Below are 25,062 nucleotides of genomic sequence, written 5' to 3' on the forward strand. Positions count from 1 at the left end.
GATACAAACACACACACAAACATACAGATACACACTGACATACTGACACTGACACACTGAGACACACACAGACACACTGACACACATAGACATACACAGACACAGAAACACTGACACACACATGGACATACAGATACACACTGACATACACACATAGACATACAGACACACACACAGAAACACTGACACACACATGGACATACAGATATACACTGACATACTGACACCCACAGACATACCACAAAGAGACATACAGATACACACTGACATACTGACAAACACAGACATACTGACACACACATAAACACGGAGACACAGACACTGACACACACAGACACACAGATACACAGACATATACAGACACACAGACAAATGGATACACACAGAAACATTGACACACACAGAAACATTGACACACAGACACACAAAGAAATACAGATATATAGATGCACACAGACATACTGACATACAGATACATTGACACACACAGACACATTGACACACACACAGACCTACAGATATAGACACATTGACACAGACACAGGCAGACACGGGGGTGGGGTGGGGAGAAGAGAGAGAGAGAGAGAGAGAGAGAGATATTAAGGATCCCCAACCTTCCAGTGGCACAGGCCCCCTAAGTTAGAGCTACCTGACCGTGTTCTCCAGGCCTATGGGCTTCTTACAGTGACGGTAACAAGTTCTTCTATCAGACGTCACACATTCTCGTGGGCTTTCCATGTATGTCGCCTTCTCCCCGAGGTGTCTCTCTCCTGTGTGTCTGACCTCCCACGCTGGGAGACACGGTTCTTAAATCACGTTCTCCTGAAGCGTACCTGCTATGCCCTTTAAGATGGTTGTCTAATCACTTATGCTGAAACTTTGTCCTGTTGAGGCAGTTCTGAGGAACGCTGTCCTTTTCTTTCTTTTTCTTAAAAAAAAAAAAAAAAGTCCATACAATTTAATGCTGACACTATAGCTAAGTATTTACCATATAAATTTATATTTAGCTATAAGGTTATGCTATATTCCAGATATGCCCACTAAAATTAGCTGATGGACCAGCTGCTTCCTGCTGTGTGTGCTCAGACCACCAGGGGATTGTATTATGTAAATGTGATATCCTGTCTTTCTCTTCACAGCCCTCAGAAGCCAAAGCAAAGGCAATTGAAAAGGTCGATGATCTCCTTGAGCTGTACATGGGGATCCGAGATATTGACTTAGGTAAGATGGTTAACGACCACTTCCGTGCCATGCCGTGTAAGAAGCCCAGTTTTACTATCGAGATAAAAAGGATTTGTGGAGTACAAAAGAACATAAAAACAGTAAAGAGTAATGATTCACTCTGTTCCTTGCTGTGAGGTTAAGTCAACTTTTAAAATTTTATCTAGACCGGGTGTGTTGGCCCCGCCTTTAATCAGCACTTGAGAGGCAGCGATGGGTGGATCCCTGTGAGTTCAAGGCCAACCTGTTCTAGCTACACTATGTGTTCCATGACAGCCAGAGCTACAGAACAGAGACCCTACCTCAAAAAACAAACCAAAAATTTAATAAAATTTTAATCTAGACACTGCAAATAATAATACCACCTTTATCATGTTCTGTGTGTGTATATATATATATATATACACACACACATGATACATATATACATACATATCATATATATGATACATATATACACACATATCATATATATAATACATATATACACACATATCATATATATGATACACACACATATATACATACACATATATATGATACGTATATACACATCGAACTCAGAAATCCACCTCCCTCGCCTCCCAGAGTGCTGGGATTACAGGTGTGTTCCTAATCTCCCACCTGCTATCCCAGGCCTAGTTAGGGAAGCGGCCAATGGCTACTCCCCCTGAGATCTCACATGGCCCATGGGGTGGTTCTTTCTCCCTTTGAAGCCTTTCCTCTTCCTACGTCTGCTAGCCTGCCTATGGGGAAACTGGAAATCCCGCCTCTTCTGCCCAGCTATTGGCTGCTAGCATCTTTACTGCTCAATCACAAACCAATTGGGGAACAGGACCTTCAGCACTCATTCGGAGAGTCAGACACCCCCTGTACCTTGCAGTTGCAGTGGGTGGGCGGGCTTGCTACCTTCCTTTAGACTTGAGTGCTCTCTCTGTCTCAGCGGGTACCTGTTCTTGGTTCCAAGGGTCTGGCTGCAGCAGGATGTGGCCTGATTTCTCCCAGGCTGCTGCATCTGTTCGTGAGCATAGGCTCATGTTCTAACTCCCGGGGAGCCCAAAGTCAACCTACGACACCTCACATAAGACGTATAGCCAGAGGAGGTAGTTGGACGTAGAGACTGGGAAGATGAGACGGCCACTCTCTCAGTTTCTGGGCACTGGCGTCATTATCCTAGGATGAATTTGCAGTCTCATAGTTCTGAACCCGACGCCAGGGGTTGAACAACTCTGAGCCACCCATGACTGCCCACAGGGACTGAGAACTCTGTGGCTACACGGAAGCACTTGGCACCTGCTGCCTACCATCCTCAGGGCATCTAAGGCTTAGAGGGTTTTAAATGTTGAGTCAGGTTGGCCTGCACAGACCTCACGGTTGTGTTTACATCTCTCATTCTTAACACGTTGAGAGACACTCCCTCAGTTGGAACATTAGTCACTCTGGAGTGTCTGAACTGAGAGGTTCTGGGGCACAGCAGACCCCGCCTCCCGCCTCCCCCCTCCCCCCGCAGGATGCAGAATAACAGAATAACAGAATAATAGAATGTTGTTAGTAGAAGTCCTTGCTATGCGAAGAAGCCACAGAAGGGAAGAGACTGGGGGACAGCTGACCTGGGACCTACATTGGCACAGCAGTGGCATCAGATATAAGACAAGAGTCTATGCGCCCTGGCCCCACAGACACCTGACTTACCCAGAGAGGCCAGTGCAGCACGCCACCTGTTTTGGTAGACCTTGTTTTCAGTTTTCTTTTTATTATGCTTTTGGTATATTGTTATCTTATTTCCAAAGCTCTTGTGTTTATATTATTTCTATGATGTTGTTTATGAATTTTTCATGATGGGGTGACCTCCTTTTGACTTTCATTTTCTTTCAGCTTTCTCCTCAGCACACGGATTTATTCTTTGTTTCCATAACCTAGGACCTCTTCTGGCTCCCTTCCCCTCCCCGCCTCATGTTCCCATGTCTGTCTCTGTGCTAACCTCACAGTCAGCTCTGCTCCTGTCAGTTTATGGTAGGTGGTGATGTATTACGAGGTTTTTATCTAAGTGTACCCGCTGCGTCTTGTTGGGTTCCCTGTGTTGATGTTTTAGTCATTTGTTTTTGCCTCTCTGAGAGATGCAGGTGACTGAACCTTAGGAACAGGCTGCTCATTAAAAGCCAGATAAAATGGATGCAGCATACAACCAACAGATGCACACCTCACAACACAGAAACACAAGAAACACAAAAACCAAGGAGGCCTGATTCTTCAGCTAGTCAAAAGACCCTAAATCTTCAACAGTTGAGTTCAAAAATACTAACTACACTGGGTAAGATGTCAGACAAAGGATTTAAGAGCATACTTATAAGATGATCAGGGACAACACACAAGAAACATAAAGACAGATAAATGAAGTAAGAAAATCAATCTTGAGTGTAGAAAAGAAATGAGAAATTCTGCAAGAAAATTGAAGGTTTTTTTTTTTTTTTTAAAGCACTGTGCCAGGTGCTGTGATGTGTGTTCACTTTTTGGGGTGTCCAGGGTGGGGGTGGGGCGGGATTTATTTGGCTTACACTTAAACATCACTGCTCATTATCAAAGGAAGTCAGGATAGGAACTCAGACAGCTCAGGAAGCAGGAGTCAGGAGCTGATGCAGAGACCATGGAGGGTGCTGCTTACTGACTTGTTCTCCATGGCTTGTTCCATCTGCTTTCTTATAGGGCCTAAGACTACCAGCCCAGGGATGGCCCCACCCACAATGGTCTGGGCCCTCCTCTGCCAATCACTAATTAAGAAAATGCCTCAAAAAACCAAAAAACCAACCAACCAACAAACAGCCAAGGCTACACAGAGAAACCCTGCCTTGAAAAACCAAAAAAAAAAAAAACCCCCCCCCCCCCAAAAAAAAAAAAAAACCAAAAAAAAAAAAAAAAAAAAAAAGCCTTACAGCTGTATCTCATGGAGGCATCTTCTTAATTAAGGTTCTCTCCTTCCAGGTAAATGCAGCTTGTGTGAAGTTGACATAAAGTCAGTCAGTACAGCGTGATTTAGTTATTCTGTAGTGTAAACACACGAACACACAGAAACATCACATTGTACTGCTTAAAAATGGCACATGCTTTTAATACCAGCACTCAGGAGGCAGAGGCAGGTGGATCTCTGTGAGTTCCAGGACAGGCAGGGCTACATACCGAGACCCTGTCTTAAAACCCAACCAACCAAACAGAAGGAAATGTTGGAAATGGAAAATTCAGTGAATCAAAAACAAGACAAGAAACAAACCTGAATCAAACCACGGTGACAGCATCACCAATAAACGAAATCAAACAAAAGCAAGAATATCATGATCAGAGGACAAGGCCGACAGCAAAGCAGTAAAGCCCACACACTTTCAAGATCAGCAAACCCGGAAACCCCAGGGGCAGACAAATGAGCAGAGATTAAAAACTAAAGGTGTAGAAAATCTAGTCAGTGTCTAAGAAAATCCCCCAAATCTAGGGAAGGACCTGACTAGCCAGACTCAGTAGAACCCCAAGATGGTGAGAGGAGAAAAAGCTGGAGTTAAACCCAACCTGGGCATGTCAGGGTCACCTCATCTCCAGAATTCTGCTTTTGGGGGAATTCTGGGATTGGGATAAATGACTCAGGCTTGTGACCATAAACAGATGCATAGAAATGAGGGGAAGAGGGTTCAGAGAGGGCAGTGACCTCAAAAATACATGCGGGCAGTGCTTGTTGGAAAATGATCTAACTCGTTTGACTTTAGTTGAGCTGGGATTTGGGAGAAGCGCAGCTCTTGATGTTGGGCCTTAGAGCTGCCTTCAGCTTTATAAAATTTCACGGTTATTGTCTTAGCCAGGGTTTGTACTCCTGCACAAACATCATGACCAAGAAGCAAGTTGGGGAGGAAAGGGTTTATTCAGCTTACATTTCTACACAGCTGTTCATCACCAAAGGAAGTCAGGACTGGAACTCAAGCAGGTCAGGAAGCAGGAGCTGATGCAGAGGCCATGGGGGGATGTTACTTACTGGCTTGACTCCCCTGGCTTGCTCAGCCTGCTCTCTTATAGAACCCAAGAATACCAGCCCAAAGGTGGTACCACCCACAAGGGGCCCTCCCCCCTTGATCACTAATTGAGAAAATGCCCCACAGCTGGATCTCATGGAGGCACCTCCCCAACTGAAGCTTCTTTCTCTGTGATAACTCCAGCCTGTGTCAAGTTGATACAAAAACCAGCCAGTACAGTCATATAAATCAGAAATAGTTATTTCTATTACAATACAAATACGGGGGCCGGAGAGATGGTTCATCAGCTAAGGCTGCTTGCTGTTCATTCATCCAGAGGATGTGATTGTTTCCTAGGACAATGGTGAGTGACTCACACAGCTACTGTAACTCCAGCTCCAGAGGGTCTGGGACTCCCTTCTGGTCTCCTTGAGCACTGCCTTCCCCCAACACATGTATTTAAATATGCAGGGATACAATGAATCTGTTGCTTATGGAAGCCTAAGGAGGCCCTGCTGGCTCCTGGAACCAGAAATGCATGCGGTTGGGAGCTGTCTCTTGGGCACTGGGACTCGATCCTTAGCACTACTAACTCTCCAGCTCCTCCCAACAAAACAATTACTTACATGTATGAGTGTTCTGCCTGTATGTAATATGTATGTGCACCATGTGCATGCCTGGTACCTTCAGAGGTCAGAGGGGGTCAGATCCCCTGGAATTGGAGTTACGGATGACTGTGAGCCGACATGGGAGTGCTGGGAACTGACCTGCATCCTCTGCAAGAGTGAGTGTTCCTAACTGATGATTGTCCTAGTCAGGGTTTCTATTCCTGTACAAACAGCATGACCAAGAAGCAAGTTGGGGAGGAAAGGGATTATTCAGTTTATATTTCCGCATTGCTGTTCATCCCCAAAGGAAGTCAGGTCAGGAAGCAGGAGCTGATGCAGAGGCCATGGAGGGATGTTTCTTACTGGCTTGCTTCCCCTGGCTTGCTCAGCCTGCTCTCTTATAGAACCCAAGACCACCAGCCCAGGGATGGCGCCACCCACAAGGGGCCCTCCCCACTTGATCACTAATTGAGAAAATGCCCCACAGCTGGATCTCATGGAGGCATTTCCTCAACTGAAGCTCCTTTCTCTGTGATAACTCCAGCCTGTGTCAAGTTGACACACAGAACCAGCCAGTATAGATAAGTCATCTCTCAAGCCCTACACATTAAATCTTAGAAAATACAAGTATAATACAGCAGAATGCTAGATAATGGTACAGATGATTATAAATGAATTTAAGGCACAAGTTTTTAAAGATGAATTTTCTGGATCAATGAAGGCACCACTATGCACTTGAGGACACACACAGAGACACACAGAGACACACAGAGACATACACAGACACACACACACACACACACACACACACACACACACACACACCACACAATGGAGAAATGTAATTTGAAAAAGAATCTTAAAAGTAAATTTTCTCTTCCTCTCAGAAATTTAGACCATTAAATAGTCTAAAAAAATTCATCAAAATCAGCCAGTGGTCCCTTGTCAGTTTAATTAAATGTCTGTAGCAAATTCCTTGATTGACACAAAGCTATTGTCTCCATACATGATTAGTAATGTGGTCAGTCACTTAGGGAGTCAAAGTGTACGGAAAGTAATTATTTGAAGAACGCCAGCTGTTGTTAAATTAGGAATTTCTGTTGTCAGATATAATTAGCATGAAATGTACTTCAGAAATGTGAGACTAATGGACCAGACGAGTAGGCTGCCTGGAACTTCCCTGCAGTCCCAGCATTCTTTGCTTTCAGAAACTCTCTCTCTCTCTCTCTCTCTCTCTCCTCCTCCTCCTCCTTCTCTCCCCCTCCCTTCCTCCCCTGCCCTACTTTGGTTTTTCCACACAGGGTTCTCTGTGTAGCCCTGGATGTCCTGGAACTTACTCTGTAGACCAGGCTGGCCTCGAACTCAGATCAGTATGCCTCTGCCTCCAGGGCTGGGGTTAAACGCATGTGCCACTGCCCCCAGATTCATAAGTCTTTGTAGGATGAATGTACTTCACTGGTTACAAAGTTAAGCTGCGACATGTGTTGAGTCCCCTGAACTGATCTAACTCAAGGACACGCTGTCATAAGTTCCTTCTGGAAGCTTTGAGGCAACAGCTAACTGCCTACAGTGTTTTCTAATACCAATTTAGGATTTTGGAACTAATTCTGTCAGTTTCAGAATTTAAAAAATGTATCCTACTAAAAAGGTAGAAATATGTGGGGAGGCAATTCAAATGGTAGTTCCTAAGTTATTCCCTCCCCCCCAATTCCTTTTATAGCTGGTCAGAAAGGTGTGTATTAATGATGCTTCACAGTGGGGAACGGATTTCTTGCTGGGGCTTGTTTCATTGGTCAGTGATACAATGCACACCGTGAAGAAGAGCCCTTTCGAAATTGAGATTCATGGAATCTGGAGTAGATTTCTATTAAAAAGAGCATTGTAGGGCCTGGAGAGATGGTTTGTCAGTTAAGAGCACTGGCAGCCCACACAGCATCTCACAACCATCTGTAACATCCAGGGGATATACCACCCTCTTCTGGCCTCCACAGGCACTGCATAAACTGCATATACCTGGTCTCAGACATACATCAGACATACATGTGGGCAAAAATCATCCCCCCACATGAAAACAATAGATAAATAAAATATTTTTTAAAACATGTAGGGCTGAGGGTGAAGCTCTTAGTAGAGCATCTACATATGCATACATATGCACACATATACACACATAAATATATGTTCATGTACATATACACATACAAAGATATTAAGAAATAGGTTAATTTTTCCACCTAAAACTTGTTTAAATATTTACAAACTTAATGGGAACTGTTGTATATTGGTTAAAATTTTGTGGTGGTAGGAACATAAAAAAGATTCTCAGAGAGGCCACAAGAGGTCAGCACTTAGCTGTAGTATGTATGGTATTAAAAAGTCTTTTTGGTTTTTAGTGCTTATAAGGGGGAGAGCAAACATGTAGGGCGGACTCCATGGGTATCTAGTTCTTGGGGAAAGTTTTTTGGAGATGTGTACTGACGGACGCTGTTTCTGAGACACAGAACACAGGGTTTAAGTAGCTTCCTATGGAAGGCAGAGCACAGATGCCAATCTGATTTTCCACCCTAAGCTAGAAGTTGCTTAAGAAAACTGTCATAGAACTCCAAGGGATGTGTAAACTGCTCCTCTGGTGAGGAAAGTGGGTGTGCCATCTGGGGGAAGGGCGGGACAGATTGTCAATCACTGAGGGAGGACAGCTGTGTGCGCACGCGCACTGACTTTCCTGGTGAGGTTAGCATGGGGGTTTCTCACAGTGTGTCTTCACCTGTCTGGATACAGAGAGGGATTGGTGAAGTGCTTCTCTTGGAAGCACAAGTTTCCACAGAGCCCATGTGGAAATACTAGATATAGAGTGGTCTGTGCTTTCTTTTATTTTTTAAAGATTTATTTATTTATTATATGTAAGTATACCGTAGCTGTCTGTCTTCAGACACACCAGAAGAGGGCGTCAGATCTCATTACAGATGGTTGTGAGCCACCATGTGGTTGCTGGGATTTGATCTCAGGACCTTCGGAAGAACGGTAAGTGAGTGCTCTTACCTGCTGAGCCATCTCTCCAGCCCCAATGTGTGTGCTTTCAAACTTAGTGTTGGGGTAGTAGAGACCGGAGGATTCCTGGAGCTGGCTAGATTGCAGTATAGTCTAACTCTTGAGCTCCAGGCCAAAAAGGTCTGAGGCTTGAGGTTCGTTCTCCAAAAGAGGTGGGTGCTGTTTCAGGGGATGACATTTGAGGTTATATTCTGGCACACACACATACACACACACACACACACACACACACACACTACAGCCCCCACCAGACAAAAGAACAATAAAAACGCCAAACAATCCAAAACGATTGCTAGAGACTCCCAAGTGACAGGCTCCCAGGTTGGGGACAGGGCATCGGTGACAGCTGCACACCCAGTACAGTGGACAGATTCTGAAATCCATCTCAGCCCCATGGTAAGTGACAGTGTGTGTGTTCCTTTGGGGTAAGCCATGGTCCTGCTAACATCTCATCAGTCCCCTGATGCTAACTCATGGCTCACTAACTTTTAAACACTATCTTGACAGCTACGACCATGTTTGAAGCTGGAAAAGACAAGGACAACCCAGATGAGTTTGCTGTGGCGCTTGACGAGACTCTGGGAGACTTTGCCTTTCCTGATGAGTTCATGTTCGACGTCTGGGGAGCCATCAGTGACGTGAAACAGGGAAGATGATGGCGTGGCCGGTCTCTGCGGAGATGACCACAGTTCTTTTGCAAGCAGCCTTCTCAGGAGTCTTAGATACTGCTGTGAACTGTACTTTAGCTTTATGTGTACGAGGTGTAGTCTTCGAAATTAATTTTGATTTATGGATGGTGTTTAATGTCGTTTCTTATGTGGTATGCTTAAGGTAAATTAAAGTATGATCCATTTTAATATTTGTCCAAAAGTGTTTAGGTTTTTAAAGGAGTCTTTCTACGTAGGTGATGTTGGTCCCTGTTTGTACTTACGGCTCTTTCCACATAAAATACTCGATTACAACAGCTTTGTGGGTATTTTTCTTCAACATCTTGCGTATTTATGACCATGTTTAAAGCTGTGTATTTATTGTTACAAATATGTGCTTAACTCTCTGTACACCCTGCGCATGAGGTGCTTCAGGAGGCCAGAGGAGGGCATCTGTAACCATCTCTAACTCTCCAACTAGAGCGACGGGCGGTGGCCACCTGTCCTGTGGGTGCTAGGAAGTGAACCCAGGTCATCTTCAAGAGCAGCCAATGTTCCCAAGTGCTGAACGGCCTCTAGAGACCCCTTTCTTCAAAATCTTAATATAACAGGAATTAGGACCAGAGTCTGATCTACCTCGTAGCATTTTTTGTTATATTGACTTGAACAGGATGTGTTTAGAAAACGGAAGGCAGATGATGTCCACCGTAGGTCTAGAAGCAAGAGAGGTGTTAGGTCTGGCTCGCTGTTCCCTAGGACCTCTTTTTTTTTAATTGCTCTTAAAAGCAATTGGTTGGAATTGTTCTGTATGCAGGTGTGTGTGTGTGTGTGTGTGTGTGTACACGTGTGTACAAGGTAGAAACATGACAAGTAGAAGCGTTTGTGTTTGATTGTTTTCAGATCCTTAAGTATTATTATTACTTATTTTCACCTATAACCTCTATCCTGCTTACTCTTCTAAGGTCTCCAGGGCAGTGTTTTTATATTTGCAGCATTTACGCTAAAGCACATTTGCGCAGAAAATAACTATGTCTGACCCGCTGTCTTTGGCGCGTGAGTGTGTGTCTTAAGCAGCAATCGTCTTCAGACTCCTAAACATCAGAGGAAATGCTGTCAGGAGCGCGTTCCCGGGTGTCTGTGGAGGAGGAGGGCGGAACGGAAGAGCATGTACGTCTGTTATTTTAGAGTCCCGGCACCCTTCCTCTGACCCTTGCTTGATTGAGAAGATTGAGAGGAAATGACAGTCTCAGCCTTCGTGGACATTTCACGGATGTAAGAGGAATGGAAATAAATGGCCCCAGCGCAGACCATTTAGTAAGGCGGAAGAGGGCGTGGCCAGGCACTCTGGTACATCTGATGGACGATGCAGAGCCCTCGGCAGAATCAGAAATGATAACGGGAGGGCATGCTCCAGGAAACCAGAAGGAATGTCTTTTTCATGCTGGGTTAATGCCTAGATAACTCTGTCCTTTTTGGCAAAACGTTACTTTTGCTGTCTTCTCAATCACAGTAGGGCAGCGCTGTGGTTCATTTTCTTCGTTTATTAATCTGCGCCCTGCACAGGAGCTATTTGAATCCTTAAGGAGAAGCACTAACAGCCCGTAGGATACAGACTGTTTAATTCCTTTGCGCATTATTTGAAAATAGGGTTCAGCTCAAGCTGTGGTCTGTTAGTAATTGTTCACTGAGTTTTCTATGGAGGTTTTAAAAGTGCTTATAACATATTAGGCACAAAAGAGAGCTGGTGTTTTAGGAATGGTAAAGTTACCCGATGAAGTAGGAGGCCCATAGAAACATCGTGGCTTAAACAATAGCAAAAATGTAAATTTTTGGCCACTAGATGTTAGATTTGAAATGTTTATTGTATATTTTTGTCATATGAGAGTTTATGAATGTGTGTATGTGTGAATGTATATGAATTAGAGAATTTCTTTGGGGCTGTATCCGTTTCTCCTTTGGAGGTCTTCAAGGAGACTAGAGCTCAGTTTCCCTGTGCCTTACAGAAAATCACTGTCATGGTGATCTTTGTAGAACTTGGGCATGCAAGGCACCAGTATCTGAGAACAGCATCATCTATTCTTGTCTGTTAGAATTAGAAGGTCACTGTTACCAAGGGTGTCAGCTGGACCCGGGTGCTGCATACACTGAGAGGATTCCCTCTGAAATGTTCTCATCTCTTTCCTCCACTGGGAGACAACAAGGTCAGTTCCTCGTGCCATTTTGTCTCCACACCTGCGGAGACATATGTTTGTAAGCTTTGCACCTTTTGGCAATGCACAGTGCAGAATTATTTAGAGCAGCCATCTATATGTGGGTTTTTTTTCTGTGTGAGACAGAATCATCTTTTGAATGCTTTCGTTTCCTCTTGTATAGTTTGAGGGTGGTGTGTGTGTGTGTGTGTGTGTGTGTGAGTGTGTGTACATGTGGCTGCACATGTCAGTACTTGCTCATGTGGAGGCCAGAGGTTGACATCTGTGTCACCCTCAATTGCTCTTTAGCTCAGTTTTTTGAGACAGGGTTCTCACTGAACCTGGGACTCATCGATTTGGTTAGCCCAGCTGGCCAGTGAGCTCCCGGGATCTGCCTCCCCAGCACGGGGATTGCAGCCACACACACCACACCCAGGGTTTACACGGGAGTTGTGGATTAGAGCTCCGGTCAGAGCAAGCACTTTACCCTGAGCCATCTCCCCACAGATTTTAATGTTATTTGAATAAATTTGACAGGAATTTTATGATTATTCAGGCTTTCATTTTTTAACATAATGCTGTCATTTTTTGTAGTGTTATCCAACTCATAGTCCATGGGCTATGTGCAGCCAAGCATAGACTGTGAGTGCAGCCTAATGCAAAATTGCAAACTTAAATATTATTCCAATTATTGGTGTGTGTGGTGGTTTGAATAGGAATGGTCCTCTTCGACATATTGTTTATACACTTGGCCCACAGGGAGTGGCACGATTAAGAGACGTGGCTTTGTTGGAGGAAGTGTGTCACTGTGGGGGTGGGCTCTGAAGTCTCGGATGCTCAAGCTGTGTCCAGTGTGGAAGCCTCCTCCTGCTGCCTTTGGATCAAGATGTAGGACTCTCAGCTCTTCCTGCACCATGTCTGTCTCTGTGCTGCCATGCTCCAGCCTGCTGTTAATGGACTGAACCTCTGAGACTGTAAGCCAGCCCCGACGAAATGGTTTCCTTTGTATCAGTAGCCATGGTCATGGAGTCTCGTCACAGCCATACAACCCTAACTGAGACAATGAAGAATGTCAACAAGTATTTGGTCGGCCGCCTCAGGTAATCCTTAGTAACCCCTTTAGTAACACTCACCTCATTTTAAATATTAAAAAAAAAAGGTTGTGGGAAATTGAGTCACCTGCTCAAGGGCACATATGCAATTAGTGGCAAATTCAGGACTTGAACATGGTTTGGAGCCAAATCCTCAGTTCTCCGCAAAGCTAATCCTGCTAATGTTTTTACGGGAACAATGTGAAATGTACAGGTCACTCAACCAAGGAAAGTTGCATAGGGAATGAGAGCCCAGAAAGCAAGGTTCAGCTAACGGTTCTTGCTACGAGAACAAAGAGCAGCTGCAGAGACACCAGGCACGGGAAGTAGATTTAGATGGCTAAATGACGGATTTCAGGATGGAAAGGTACTTGGTTCTTTAGGTTAGGAAAACTGAAATTAGTAATAATTATGCTTGGTATTTTTACTTAACATTGGTCATTGCTGTAACATATTCTTCCTAGGATGACTTAAATTTTTTTTTTTTTTTTTTTTTTTTTTAAGAAATCAAAAGTTGGGGCCATTTCTCAGCAAGTAAGAACTGTCTTTACAAATCTGCCTTTTCTGGTTACAGTGATTTCATGGTTTAATTGATTTGATTCCAGCTATGAGTACTTTGCTGTTTAGATTTAATGAACACGGTATTTCGGTTTTCTTTTCAGTTAATACATAAGGAATATTTGAAAGGCTGTCATCAATACTAAACTCCAAATAAAGTTACCTTTAACTGTACTGTCCAGAAACCAAAAAGATTCTCCTTCAGAGGTGATCAAATGTTCCACCGTCTGGGGATATTCTCAATACATTCCACTTTAACTGGTTCTGTGTGGGAAGGCAGATTGGCATGGGGTCCATGGCATTATCTAATCATTCTAAACTTCTACGGAATATGACCACATTGATCCTTTAGTTTTCTTGATTAAACATCACTTATTAGTTGGGATTAGTCTTTTAAAGTGAATTAATTCAGAGCTGGAGAGATGGCTCAACAGTTAAGAGCACTGAATGCTCGCTCTTTCAGAGTGCCAGCACCCACGTGGTGGATCATGACTCTATGTAACTCCAGTTGTAGGGCATCTGATGCCCTCTTCTGCTCTCTGTGGGCACAGACGTGCACGCAGGCAAAACACTCATAATAATAAAAGTTTAAAGTGAATTAACTGTCATAATAATATGATAATTATAATAATAAAAATATCAAACTAGATATTATTAAATATAATAATAATAAAGAATGAAAGTGAATTAACTGTCTTCCAGATAGACTTATCCAAGTGAGCCAATTCTCACTTCAAGGCCCAGGTGGGCCAACCCTACTTTTTGTTTACTACCTCATCTGACCAGTAGGTGGCACTACTTGCACAGGCTGCCTCCTGGAGGCTGCCCTTTCTCTTCAGTGACTCTGCATAGGTTTGTCAGGTGTTTGGGTACTCTTCATTCTGGCCTGTCTAGTCTTTTGATTCTTAATCCTAGCCCCTGGCAGCTAAAGTGTCTCTGATACTCAGCTACTTTTCTGAGCCTTGGAGATTGCACTTGAGAGTACTGAGACTGAAGACAAATTCTACCAAAATCAGCCCAGGTTCCACTAACCCAGAGAGGCTCTGACCAGTGGACCGTACTGCCAGAATGATTGTGCTTAATATCCTGTGAAAATTAGAGACGACTTCATACCAAGCAGAAAATTAAACAGGCGCATTAAAAAATTTTAAAGCTTAATTCATGGCTGCAAAACTTTTAAATGAGTTTTGGGCAAACAGGAAATTGTGAATTAAATGGTTCTTTGCTTGAATAAGCAAGTCAAGCTCCTTTGCAGCTGATGATCAATACTCTGTAGCTCATGAAAAGGCCTTTATCTTTATTATGATAGGATTCTGTCCTGAGGTTGATTCAGATTTTACTGTTCGAACTGCGGTCAGTTGAGTTTCTTATTGTTTGTGGTATTTTTCACATTTAAGTAATTTACCAACGCATTGAGCTAGAACACTGTTTTATCTTGGGAATCTTCCTTTTTATGAATTACGTTTTAATTCTACTGCCTCCCGATGCTGCTGTTAAATTTGTTATAAACAAGAATTTTCATTTATTTTTATCTTCTTACAGGCATATGTAGCCTTGGCACCTTTGGTTAATTAGTGAATAATTAATTCTGTGTTCATGTGTATGATGCGTGTGTTTGCGTGGTCACGAGTCAATGCATGCATGGGAGGTCGGGGAAAACTGTGGAGGGTTGGTCCTCACCTTCTCCTCTGTTCTGAGTCAGGGTCTCTTTAATTGGGGCTGGCTTACAGGTTCAGAGGTTCATCAAGGCGGGAGCATGGCAGCATCCAGGCAGGCATGGTGCAGGAGGAGCTGAGAGTTCTATGTTTTCACCTGAAAGCTGCTAGCTGAAGACTGGTTTCTAGGAAGCTAGTGTGAGAGGCATAAGCCCACATTCACAGTGACACACCTGCTCCAACAAGGCCACACCTCCAAATAGGGCTAAGAGTATACAAACCATCACAGCGAGGCATTAAGCTATTGTTAGAGTCACAGACATTGCTGATGTGTGGTTCCCTTTCGACACTGTTGTTTGTTTTCCTTGACCACCCTGTTTTATTAGTATGCCAGTTTCTTCTTTTTAACTGAAACTGAACATCCCAACAAAATGTCGCATGTGGATCTTAGTAGGCTGCGAGGGGCTGTGTTTTCTTGATTGACAGCCACAGAGATCTATGTGATTCACTTTATATGGACCTGGAATAGCCTAACAACCCTTTAAAGTCATCTACTGGCTAGTTTTATGTCAACTTGACACAAGTCAGAGTCATCAGAGAGGAGGGAGCCTCTTGAGAAAATGTCTTTGTAAGAACCGCCTATAGACAAGCCTGTATTTTCTTATTTACATATATAAGTACACTATTGCTCTCTTCAGACACACCAGAAGAGAGCATAGGATGCTATTACAGATGGTTGTGAGCCACTATGTGGAGGCTGGGAATTGAACTCAGGACCTTTGGAAGAGCAGCCAGTGCCCTTAATCACTGAGCCATCTCTCCAGCCAAGCCTTTATTTTCTTAATTTGTGGTTGGTGTAGGGGGGCTTAGTCCACTGTGGGTGCTGCCACTCTGGGCTGGTGGTCACAGGTTCTATAAGAAAGGAGCCGATCAAGCCACGAGGAGCAAGCCAATAAGCAGCACCCCTCCCTGGCCTCTGCATCAGCCCCTGCTCCAGGGTCCTCCCCTGCTTGAGTTCCCATTCTCATTTTTTTTTTTTTTTTTTTTTTTTTTTGATAATGAACTGTTACACGGAACTGTGAGTGAAATAAACCTTACTCTCCCCAAGTTGGTTTTGGTCATAGTGTTTCATCACAGCAATAGTATCCTTAACTAAGAGAAGTTGTTACCAGGGACTGGGGTATTGCTGTGACAGGTCTGAATAAGCTTTTAGGCTTTTGGAAGGCCTTTGGACCTTTGGTCTACAAAAGTCATTGACTGTTTGAAGATTGGTGAGCTTTTCTGTAGGAACTCAGATGACTGGAATGTGGAGAGAAGTATAGATGGTGGAGGTCTGGTGTGTGACGTTCCATCGGGAAATTCAAGAGCCAGTTAAGACGCTAAGGGCTGTTGCCATTTTCGAGTTGAGAGTCCATGTTTCTGGTTGAAAGAGGGCCAAAGCATAAGCTATGATTAACAAGGGTCTAGATCGGGAGCCACTGAGCTAAAACCATCGTTTTACTGCGACAACTGATGATGGTCAGCTGGAGCTAAGAAATGATCAGTGATTAAGAAGAGACCCATACACCGAGGTGAAATTTTCTGAGAAGGGTTTCCTCAGAGTCGGCAGCACAGTCAGCCACCGAGGCAGCCACAGGTGTCTCTTGCACTGGCAGCCAAACTTGATAAGGGGTAAGTCACCCAGGTGGTAATAGTATTGATGACATGAGGGGTCATGAGAAGCAGTTAAGGTATGGCACTGTGAGAGGCCAGAAGAGGCCACTGGAGAAGATTCAGCTCTAATAGCAATGGAAGCCCCAGGATTGAAGCGGTCATGGAGACAAGGTGAGGCTTGGCATCATGAAGAGAGTCCAGGAGAGGCTACTGGTAAAAGTGCAGCCCAGTCTCAGCAGAACCCCCAGCATTTTGGAGATGCCATTACCATGGAATGACCCCCACGAACAGCAGCAGTGGGAGGAGAACCTGCCTGAGTCTAGAAGACACGATGTGTATGGTGCAGAGTGCTGAAGTGGAGAACAGGCCCAGCCCCTGGGAGGAGCACAGATCATGGGTGAGTCCTAGATACTGGTCACTGAGTGACTTACACTGCTGGAGTGTGGTTCTGTTTTGATCTGATGGTGACTGTGCCCTGTTGTAGATGGGTCTAGTGCTGTTCTTGTGAACCAATCCCCTATTGAATAAAGGAGCCAATCACTGGGTGAATGGGAGGGACTTCCAGGTTGGACAGAGGAAGAGAGGAAGCAGGAGAGTGTTGGGTGTAATTACTAATGTCTCCCAGTTTCAATGGTGGATTTGTCAGGATTCGCTACCGGAGGGTTTAGATTTAATAAGGTTTACAAGATTAGGATTTTAGTTGTGCCCAGAGACTGAGTTACTGGTTGAGCTTCTTCTTCTTCTCCTTCTTCTTCTTCTTCTTCTTCTTCTTCTTCTTCTTCTTCTTCTTCTTCTTCTTCTTCTTCTTCTTCTTCTTCTTCTTCTTCTTCTTCCTCTTCTTCTTCCTCTTCCTCTTCCTCTTCCTCTTCCTCTTCTTTCTTTCTTCTTTCTTCTTTCTTCTTTCTTTTCTTCTTTCTTCTTTCTTCTTTCTTCTTTCTTCTTTCTTCCTTCTTTTCTTCTTTCTTCCTTCTTCTTTCTTCCTTCTTCCTTCTTCCTTCTTCCTTCTTTCTTCTTCTTCTTCTTCCCTTCACACGGTGGCAACTTGTCTGGGGTATGGAGGCAAAGTGTAGTTTTGCCTGAGGTGCACTACAAAGGTCGTGGGGTTTGAAGCACGGGGTTGTCGTGGTAGCTACTCACTAATGGGAACTTAGCAAGCTGGGTGGAGACATTTCAGGAGTTCTAGGTCAGAGAGACTCCACGAGATAAAAACAGGTTGGCCATTGCCCACCAGGGCAGAGTGTTGCTGGCTCCGGAACATGCCGTTCTTTTTTTAATATTTCCTGCAACAGTGCCCTGGGATTTGTTGAAGTAAGGAAGTACTTAACTTATTTCTGATTTTACAACAGTCCACAGTTGAGAGACTGAATTTTTTCCTCTTTTCTTTTTTTTTAATTGAAAAAGGAAGTAAAAACATTTTATGATAAAATCGAAGATTTGCATGGAAAATATTTCTGACAAAACTGAAGAAATATATAGAAAACAGGTTGAAATTGACTTATTTCTTGGAAAATTATACAGATAAAATGGTAGGCATAAAAATATTTCTAAGTTGATTGAAAGTGGAATTATAAACATTTTCTGATAAAATTGAATATTTACATGCAAAATATCTCTGATAAAATTGAAGAAATATATAGAAAAACATGTTAAAATTGAAGATTATTATGGAAAATAATACAGATAAAATGATAGACATAAAAATATTACTCAAGTAATTGAAAGAGGAATCACAAACATTTTCTAAATAAATTGAAGATTTACATGAAAAGTATTTCTGTTAGTCTATGTCTTTTTATTGGGGAATTGAGTCCATTGATGTTAAGAGATATTAAGGAATAGTTGTTGGTGCTTTCTGTTATTTTTGATGTTATTTTTATGTTTTTGTGGTTACTTTCTTTTGGGTTTGTTGGAAGATTACTTTCCTGCTTTTTCTAGGGTGTAGTTTTCCTCCTTGTGTTGAAGTTTTCCATCTATTATCCTTTGTAGGGCTGGATTTGTGGGAAGATACTGTGTAAATTTGGTTTTATCATGGAATATCTTGGTTTCTCCATCTATAGTGATTGAGAGCTTTGCTGGATATAGTAGTCTGGGCTGGCATTTGTGTTCTCTTAGGGTCTGTATGAGGTCTGCCCAGAATCTTCTAGCTTTCATCATCTCAGGTGAGAAGTCTGGTGTAATTCTGATAGGCCTGCTTTTATAAGTTACTTGTCCTTTTTCCCTTACTGCTTTTAATATTCTTTCTTTGTTTAGTGCATTTGGTGTTTTGATTATTATGTGACAGGAGGACTTTCTGTTCTGATCCAGTCTGTTTGGAGTTCTGTAGGCCTCTTGTATGTTCATGGGCATCTCTTTCTTTAGGTTAGGGAAGTTTTCTTCTATAATTTTGTTGAAGATATTTACTGGTCCTTTAAGATGTAAATCTTTGCTCTCGTCTATACCTATAATCCTTATGTTTGATCTTCTCATTGTGTCCTAGATTTCCTGGATGTTTTGGGCTAGGAGCTTTTTGCATTTTGTATTTTTTTTTTGACTGTAGAGTCAATGTTTTCTATGTCATCTTCATCACCTGAGATTCTTTCTTCTATCTCTTGTATTCTGTTGTTGATGCTTGCATCTATGACTCCAGCTTTATTTCCAAGGTTTTCTATCTCCAGAGTTGTCTGCCTTTGTGATTTCTTCATTGTTTCTACTTCCATTTTTAGATCCTGGATGGTTTTGTTCAGTTCCTTCACTTGTTTGTTTGTATTTTCCTGTAATTCTTTAAGGGATTTTTGTGTTCCCTCTTTTAGGGCTTCTGCTTGTTAGCCCATGTTCGCCTGTATTTCTTTAAGGGAGTTATTTATGTCCTTCTTGAAGGAGAGACTGGATTTTTAAAAGAGACTTTAGGTTTTAAAAGAGACTTTGCATTTTTAGGGAGATTGATTTTTAAAGTGCTTGAATCTGTTAAGGCCACGGGACATTTTAAGTTTGTAAAATATTTTCCACTGCGATGTCAATACTAATGTGTGTTCTTGGGGATGAGCAAGAAAGGAGATGTTGTGGCTGTGTGTGATGTGTGTGTGTTTGACAACCATGCTGAGTAGTTCTATGTCGACTTGACACAAGCTAGAGTTATCTGACAGGAGGGAACCTCATTTGAGAAAATCTCTCCATGAGATCAGGATGTAGGGCATTTTCTTAATTAGTGATTGGTTGGGGAGGGTCCAGTTCACGGTGGTGGTGTCTTTGGGGTGATGATCCTGGGCGCTGTAAGAAAGCTGGGTGATAAATCCATGTGGAGCAAGTCAGTAAGCAGTACCCCTCCACGGCCTCTGCATCAGTTTCTGTCTCCAGGTTCCTGACATTTTTTTGGTTCTTGTCCTGACTTCTTCTTTCAATGACGAAAGTATTAGCCACATAAACACTTTCCTCCCTAGCTTGCTTTTGGTCGTGGTGTTTCGCCACACCCATTAGAAACCTGACTAAGACGGCATAATCTCCACCAGAGAGCATCAGGGTTGCTGGTATTGAGAAAGGGTTCTTCTCTTCACGGTCTTACACTGCGTGCTGCCCCTGGGCTCCGATAAGCTGAGCTTCCTGTACATGACCCTATCAGGACCGAGTTACAGAGGACAGAATCTGTGCACCCTCTCCTCTGACTTTTCTACCTGAGGCCAGGTTCCTGAAAAAGAACTCGAGGCTTGTTTATTTATGAATAAATGCCTATACCATAAGCATTGACTTATTCCCCGACGAGCTTGTAACTATACAACCTGTTTAAAGTATTCTCTTCCGCCGTGACGCTAGTTACCTCTCCTCAGTTTCGCGTGGCCGACTTCCTCTGAGTCTGGGTGAATCTTCCCACCTCTGACTATCTCCCAGAGTTCCAATCTCTACCGGAACTTCCACCTTTACTTCCTGCCTTTTGCTAATAGGCCATCAGCTTTTTATTGGCAGGTGGTGCTTCCACACAGTGCACAAGAGATTATCCCTACAAATCTGTTCTAAGAAGAAAGGGGTTAGGTGAACGGCCCAGAGTTTTTAGAAGGACTCAAGGGAGTGACTCCAGGCAGCCTTGTTGACCCGGAGTGTGCTGCAGAGGGACTGTTGCTACAGCTGGAAGCTGCTTCTGCTGTTTGCAGCCCCGACCCTGAGAACACAGCTTACGAGCCAAGTCTTAGCGTCTTTCTCAAATCTTACCTCTTACCATTTGTGAATGGAAGGACTTAAGTCATATTGAGAATCTGTTTCTACTAGAAACCTGGAGGAAGGTAACTTTTATCTTTTTAAGCCAACTCGAATTTGCTTTCTATTCATTCAGACTTGTTGGACATGATACACAGACATGATACACAGTAAGCCAAAAAGCGCGCGCGCGCGCACACACACACACACACACACATACACACACACGTGCACGCACACACGCACATACACATACACACACATACACACATGCACACACACGTACATGCACATACACATGCACATACACACACATACACACACATGCGCACACACACATGCACATATGTAACTTTCTTTTTGGACTACACTACCATGCTTCTATTTTCTTTTTTTTCCGAGACAAGGTGTAGTCCTGGCTGTCCTGGAACTCACTCTGTAGACCAGGCTGGCCTCGAACTCGAAAATCCACCTGCTTCTGCCTCCCAAGTGCTGGGATTAAAGGTGTACGCCACCACTGCCCTATGCTTCTATTTTTAAATAAAGCTAATTATTCAATAAAAGCTAGCTACGATTCTCTTGGAGGCTATGTGAAAGGTTGGTGAAGATAGCTGTTGAATTTAGGATAAAACAATGTCACCTCAGCAGACATTATTGTCTTAAGACAGATCCGTCATTACATTAGAGGGTTTTAAAAATGTGTGTGTGTGTGTGTTGGTGGGTGGGTGGCATGTGCTTTTCTCTGTGTGTGTGTGTGCATGTGGAGCTCAAAGGCTAATGTCAGGTGTCTCTCTTATGTCCCCACTGAACCTGGAGTTCACTGATTCCCTGGGATCACCCTGACAGAGAACCCAGTGGCTCCCCTAGCATCAGCCTTCTGGGTTTTGGAGTTCACTTCTTGCATAGCAAGCGGCATGCCTGTTAGCATTGCTGACTGAATGCTTACCAGAGAAATTTACTTTTAAAGCACAAAATAAGCTTCCAAGATCCTTCTTGAGTGGCCGTGGAACCGGGCAGCATGCCCCTGCCTCCGAACGCCTGTCCTTGGTTCTGCGGGGTGGACGCTCCTCACTTGGGACTCAGTGAGAGGGCCATCCATGGGTTTTTTTAAGAAAATCTTTTTTTCATACAGAAATTGTGGTTCAGTTAATTGTATTTGGTCAGCTTCATTGTGACAGAGCATCTCAGGGTCCAGACGGGTCACTAAGTTGTTAGCATGCAGGAGCGAGGGGCTTTCACCCTGCTATTGCTCAGGGTAGCCATCTTTCCAATAAAGTACATATTTACTTTCCAAATTGGGCTCTCCAAGCAATACTAAGCTAGAGTAATATTTTCCTTTGTTTACTCCAAGAATGGAATGCTTATTCTCGCTTCATTTTTTCAGTTACGGACTCCTTTTTTTAAATTGAATATCATCTTCATTTACATTGCCATGGTAAAACCTTTCCCACTTTCCCCCCTTCCCAAAGACCCCCAACCCCTCCTCCCTCCCCCTGCCTCCATGTATATGCCCCCCTCCCCCTCTCAGTTTCCCTTTGTTGGGGCCTCTGTTGAGCCTTTACTAAGGACCTAAGGACCATTCCTCCCACTGATGCCCAACAAGGCCTTCCTCTGCCACGTTTTTGGCTGGAACCATGTGTGCCCCTTGGTTGATAGTTCCGTCCCTGGGAGTCCTGGGGCGTCTGGGTGTCCGAAGTCATTGTTCTTCCCATGGGGCTGTAAACCCCTTCAGTTCCTCTGGACAACCCTCCAGCTCCTCCACTGGAGCATGCCCAGTCCAATAGTTGGCTGCTAGCATCTGCCTCTGTATTTGTAAGGCTCTGGCAGGGCCCCTCTGGAGACAACCATGGCATGCTCCTTTCGGTATACACTTCTTGTCATCCTTAGTAGTGTCGGGGTTTGGTGACTGTTTATAGGATGAATCCCCAGGTAGGGCAGTCTCTGGGTGGCCTTTACTTCAGCCCCTGCTCCACACATTGTCTCCCTTATTGTTCCTGTGAGTATTTTGTTCCCTTTCTTAGAGGAACCAAAGCACCCTCACTTAAGTTCTCCTTCTTCTTGAGCTTCCTGTGCTGGGTGAATTGTAACTTGTTTATTTTGAGCTTTTGGGCTAACTTCGGCTTATTAGTGAGTGCATACCATGTGTGATCTTTTGTGATTGGGTTGCCTCACTCAGGATGACACTTTCATGAATCCGTTGTTTTTAATGGCTGAATAGTACTCCATTGTGTATATATACTACAGTTTCAGTATCCATTCCTCTGTTGAAGGACATCTGGGTTCTTTCCAGCTTCTGGCTATTATAAATAAGGCAACAATGAACATAGTGGAGCATGTGTCCTTATTAAATGTAGGAGCATCTTCTGGGTATATGCCCAGGAGTGGTATAGCTGGGTCAGCAGGTAGTACTATGTTTAATTTTCTGAGGAATCACCAAACTGATTTCCGGAGTGGTTTTACCAGCCTGCAATCCCACCAACAATGGAGAAGTGTTCCTTTTCCCCCACATCCTCTCCAGCATCTGCTGTCCCCTGAGTTTTTTATCTTAGTCATTCTGACTGGTGTAAGGTGGAATCTCAGTGTTGTTTTGATTTGCATCTTCCTAATAAGTAAGGATGCTGAACATTTCTTTAGATGCTTTAGATCCATTCGAGTTTCCTCAGTTGAGAATTCCCTGTTTAGCTCTGTACCCCATTTTTTAAAAGGGTTATTTGACTCTCTGGAGACTAACTTCTTGAGTTCTTTGTATACATTGGATATTAGCCCTCTATCAGATGTAGGGTTAGTAAAGATCTTTTCCCAATTTGTTGGTTGCCGTTTTGTCCTATTGACTGTGTCCTTTGCCTTACAGAAGCTTTGCAGTTTTATGAGGTCCCATTTGTCAATTCTTGTTCTTAGAGCATAAGCCATTGGTGTTCTGTTCAGGAACTTTTCCCCTGTGCCCATGTGTTCAAGATTCGTCCCCACTTTCTCCTCTATAAGCGTCAGTGTGTCGGGTTTTATGTGTAGATCTTTGATCCACTTGGACTTGACCTTTGTACAAGGAGATAAGAATGGGTTGATTTGCATTTTTCTGCATGCAGATCTCCAGTTGATCCAGCACCATTTGTTAAAAATGCTGTCTTTTTTCCACTGGATGTTTTTAGCTCCTTTGTCAAATATCAAGTGACCGTAGGTGTGTGGGTTCTTTTATGGGTCTTCAATTCTATTCCATTGATCTTCCTGCCTGTCTGCATACCAATACCAAACAGTTTTTTATCACGATTGCTCTGTAGTAGAGCTTAAGGTCAGGGATGGTGATTCCCCCAGAGGATCTTTTGTTGTGGAAAATAGTTTTTGCTGTCCTGGGTATTTTGTTATTCCAGATGAATTTGAGAATTGTTCTTTCTAGAGCTATGAAGAATTGATTTGGGAATTTGATGGGGATTGCATTGAATCTGTAGATTGCTTTTGGCAAGATGGCCATTTTTACTATATTGATCCTGCCAATCCATGAACATGGGAAATCTTTCCATCTTCTGAGACTTTCTTTGATTTCTTTCTTCAGAGGCTTAAAGTTCTTGTCATATAGATCTTTCACTTGCTTTGTTAGGGTCACACCTAGGTATGACATATTATTTGGGACTATTGTGAAGGGTGTCATTTCTCTAATTTCTTTCTCATCTTGTTTATCCTTTGAGTAGAGGAAGGCTACTGATTTGCTTGAGTTAATTTTATATCCAGCCACTTTGTTGAAGTTATTCATCAGCTTTAGAAGTTCTATGGTGGAAGTCTTGGGGTCACTTAAGTTATACTATCATATCATCTGCAAACAATGATATTTTGACTTCTTCCTTTCCAATTTGTATACCTTTGACCTCCTTTTGCTGTCTGATTGCTCTGGCTAGGACTTCAAGTACTATATTGAAGAGATAGGGTGAGAGTGGGCATCTTTGTCTGGTCCCCAATTTTAGTGGGATTGCTTCAAGTTTCTCTCCATTTAATTTGATGTTGGCTACTGGTTTGCAGTATATTGCTTTCACTATGTTTAGGTGTGGGCCTTGGATTCCAGATCTCTCCAAGACTTTTATCATGATGGGATGTTGGATTTTGTCAAAAGCATTTTCAGGATCTAATGAAATGACCATGTGGTTTTTTCCCTTTAGTTTGTTTATGTACTGGATTACATTGTCAGATTTCCATATATTGAACCATCCCTGCATCCCTGGGATGAAACCTACCTGATCGTGGTGAATTATA

The 25,062-nt window shown here is 43.2% G+C and overlaps 1 protein-coding gene across 1 annotated transcript in view; it reads left to right on the forward strand.

Moving 5' to 3' along the window:
* Positions 1-9,830, forward strand: part of Gipc2 (GIPC PDZ domain containing family member 2) — a 74,120-nt gene extending 64,290 nt beyond the window's left edge. Inside the window, exons 5-6 of the mRNA XM_052178950.1 lie at positions 1,140-1,221; positions 9,374-9,830. Of these exons, the coding sequence (XP_052034910.1) occupies positions 1,140-1,221; positions 9,374-9,522 (231 nt within the window). The 3' untranslated portion in view covers positions 9,523-9,830. The remainder of the gene's footprint in view (positions 1-1,139; positions 1,222-9,373) is intronic.
* The last annotated feature ends 15,232 nt before the right edge of the window (positions 9,831-25,062 follow it).

Source organism: Apodemus sylvaticus, chromosome 4 (assembly GCF_947179515.1).
Source record: "Apodemus sylvaticus chromosome 4, mApoSyl1.1, whole genome shotgun sequence".
NCBI lineage: Eukaryota > Metazoa > Chordata > Mammalia > Rodentia > Muridae > Apodemus > Apodemus sylvaticus.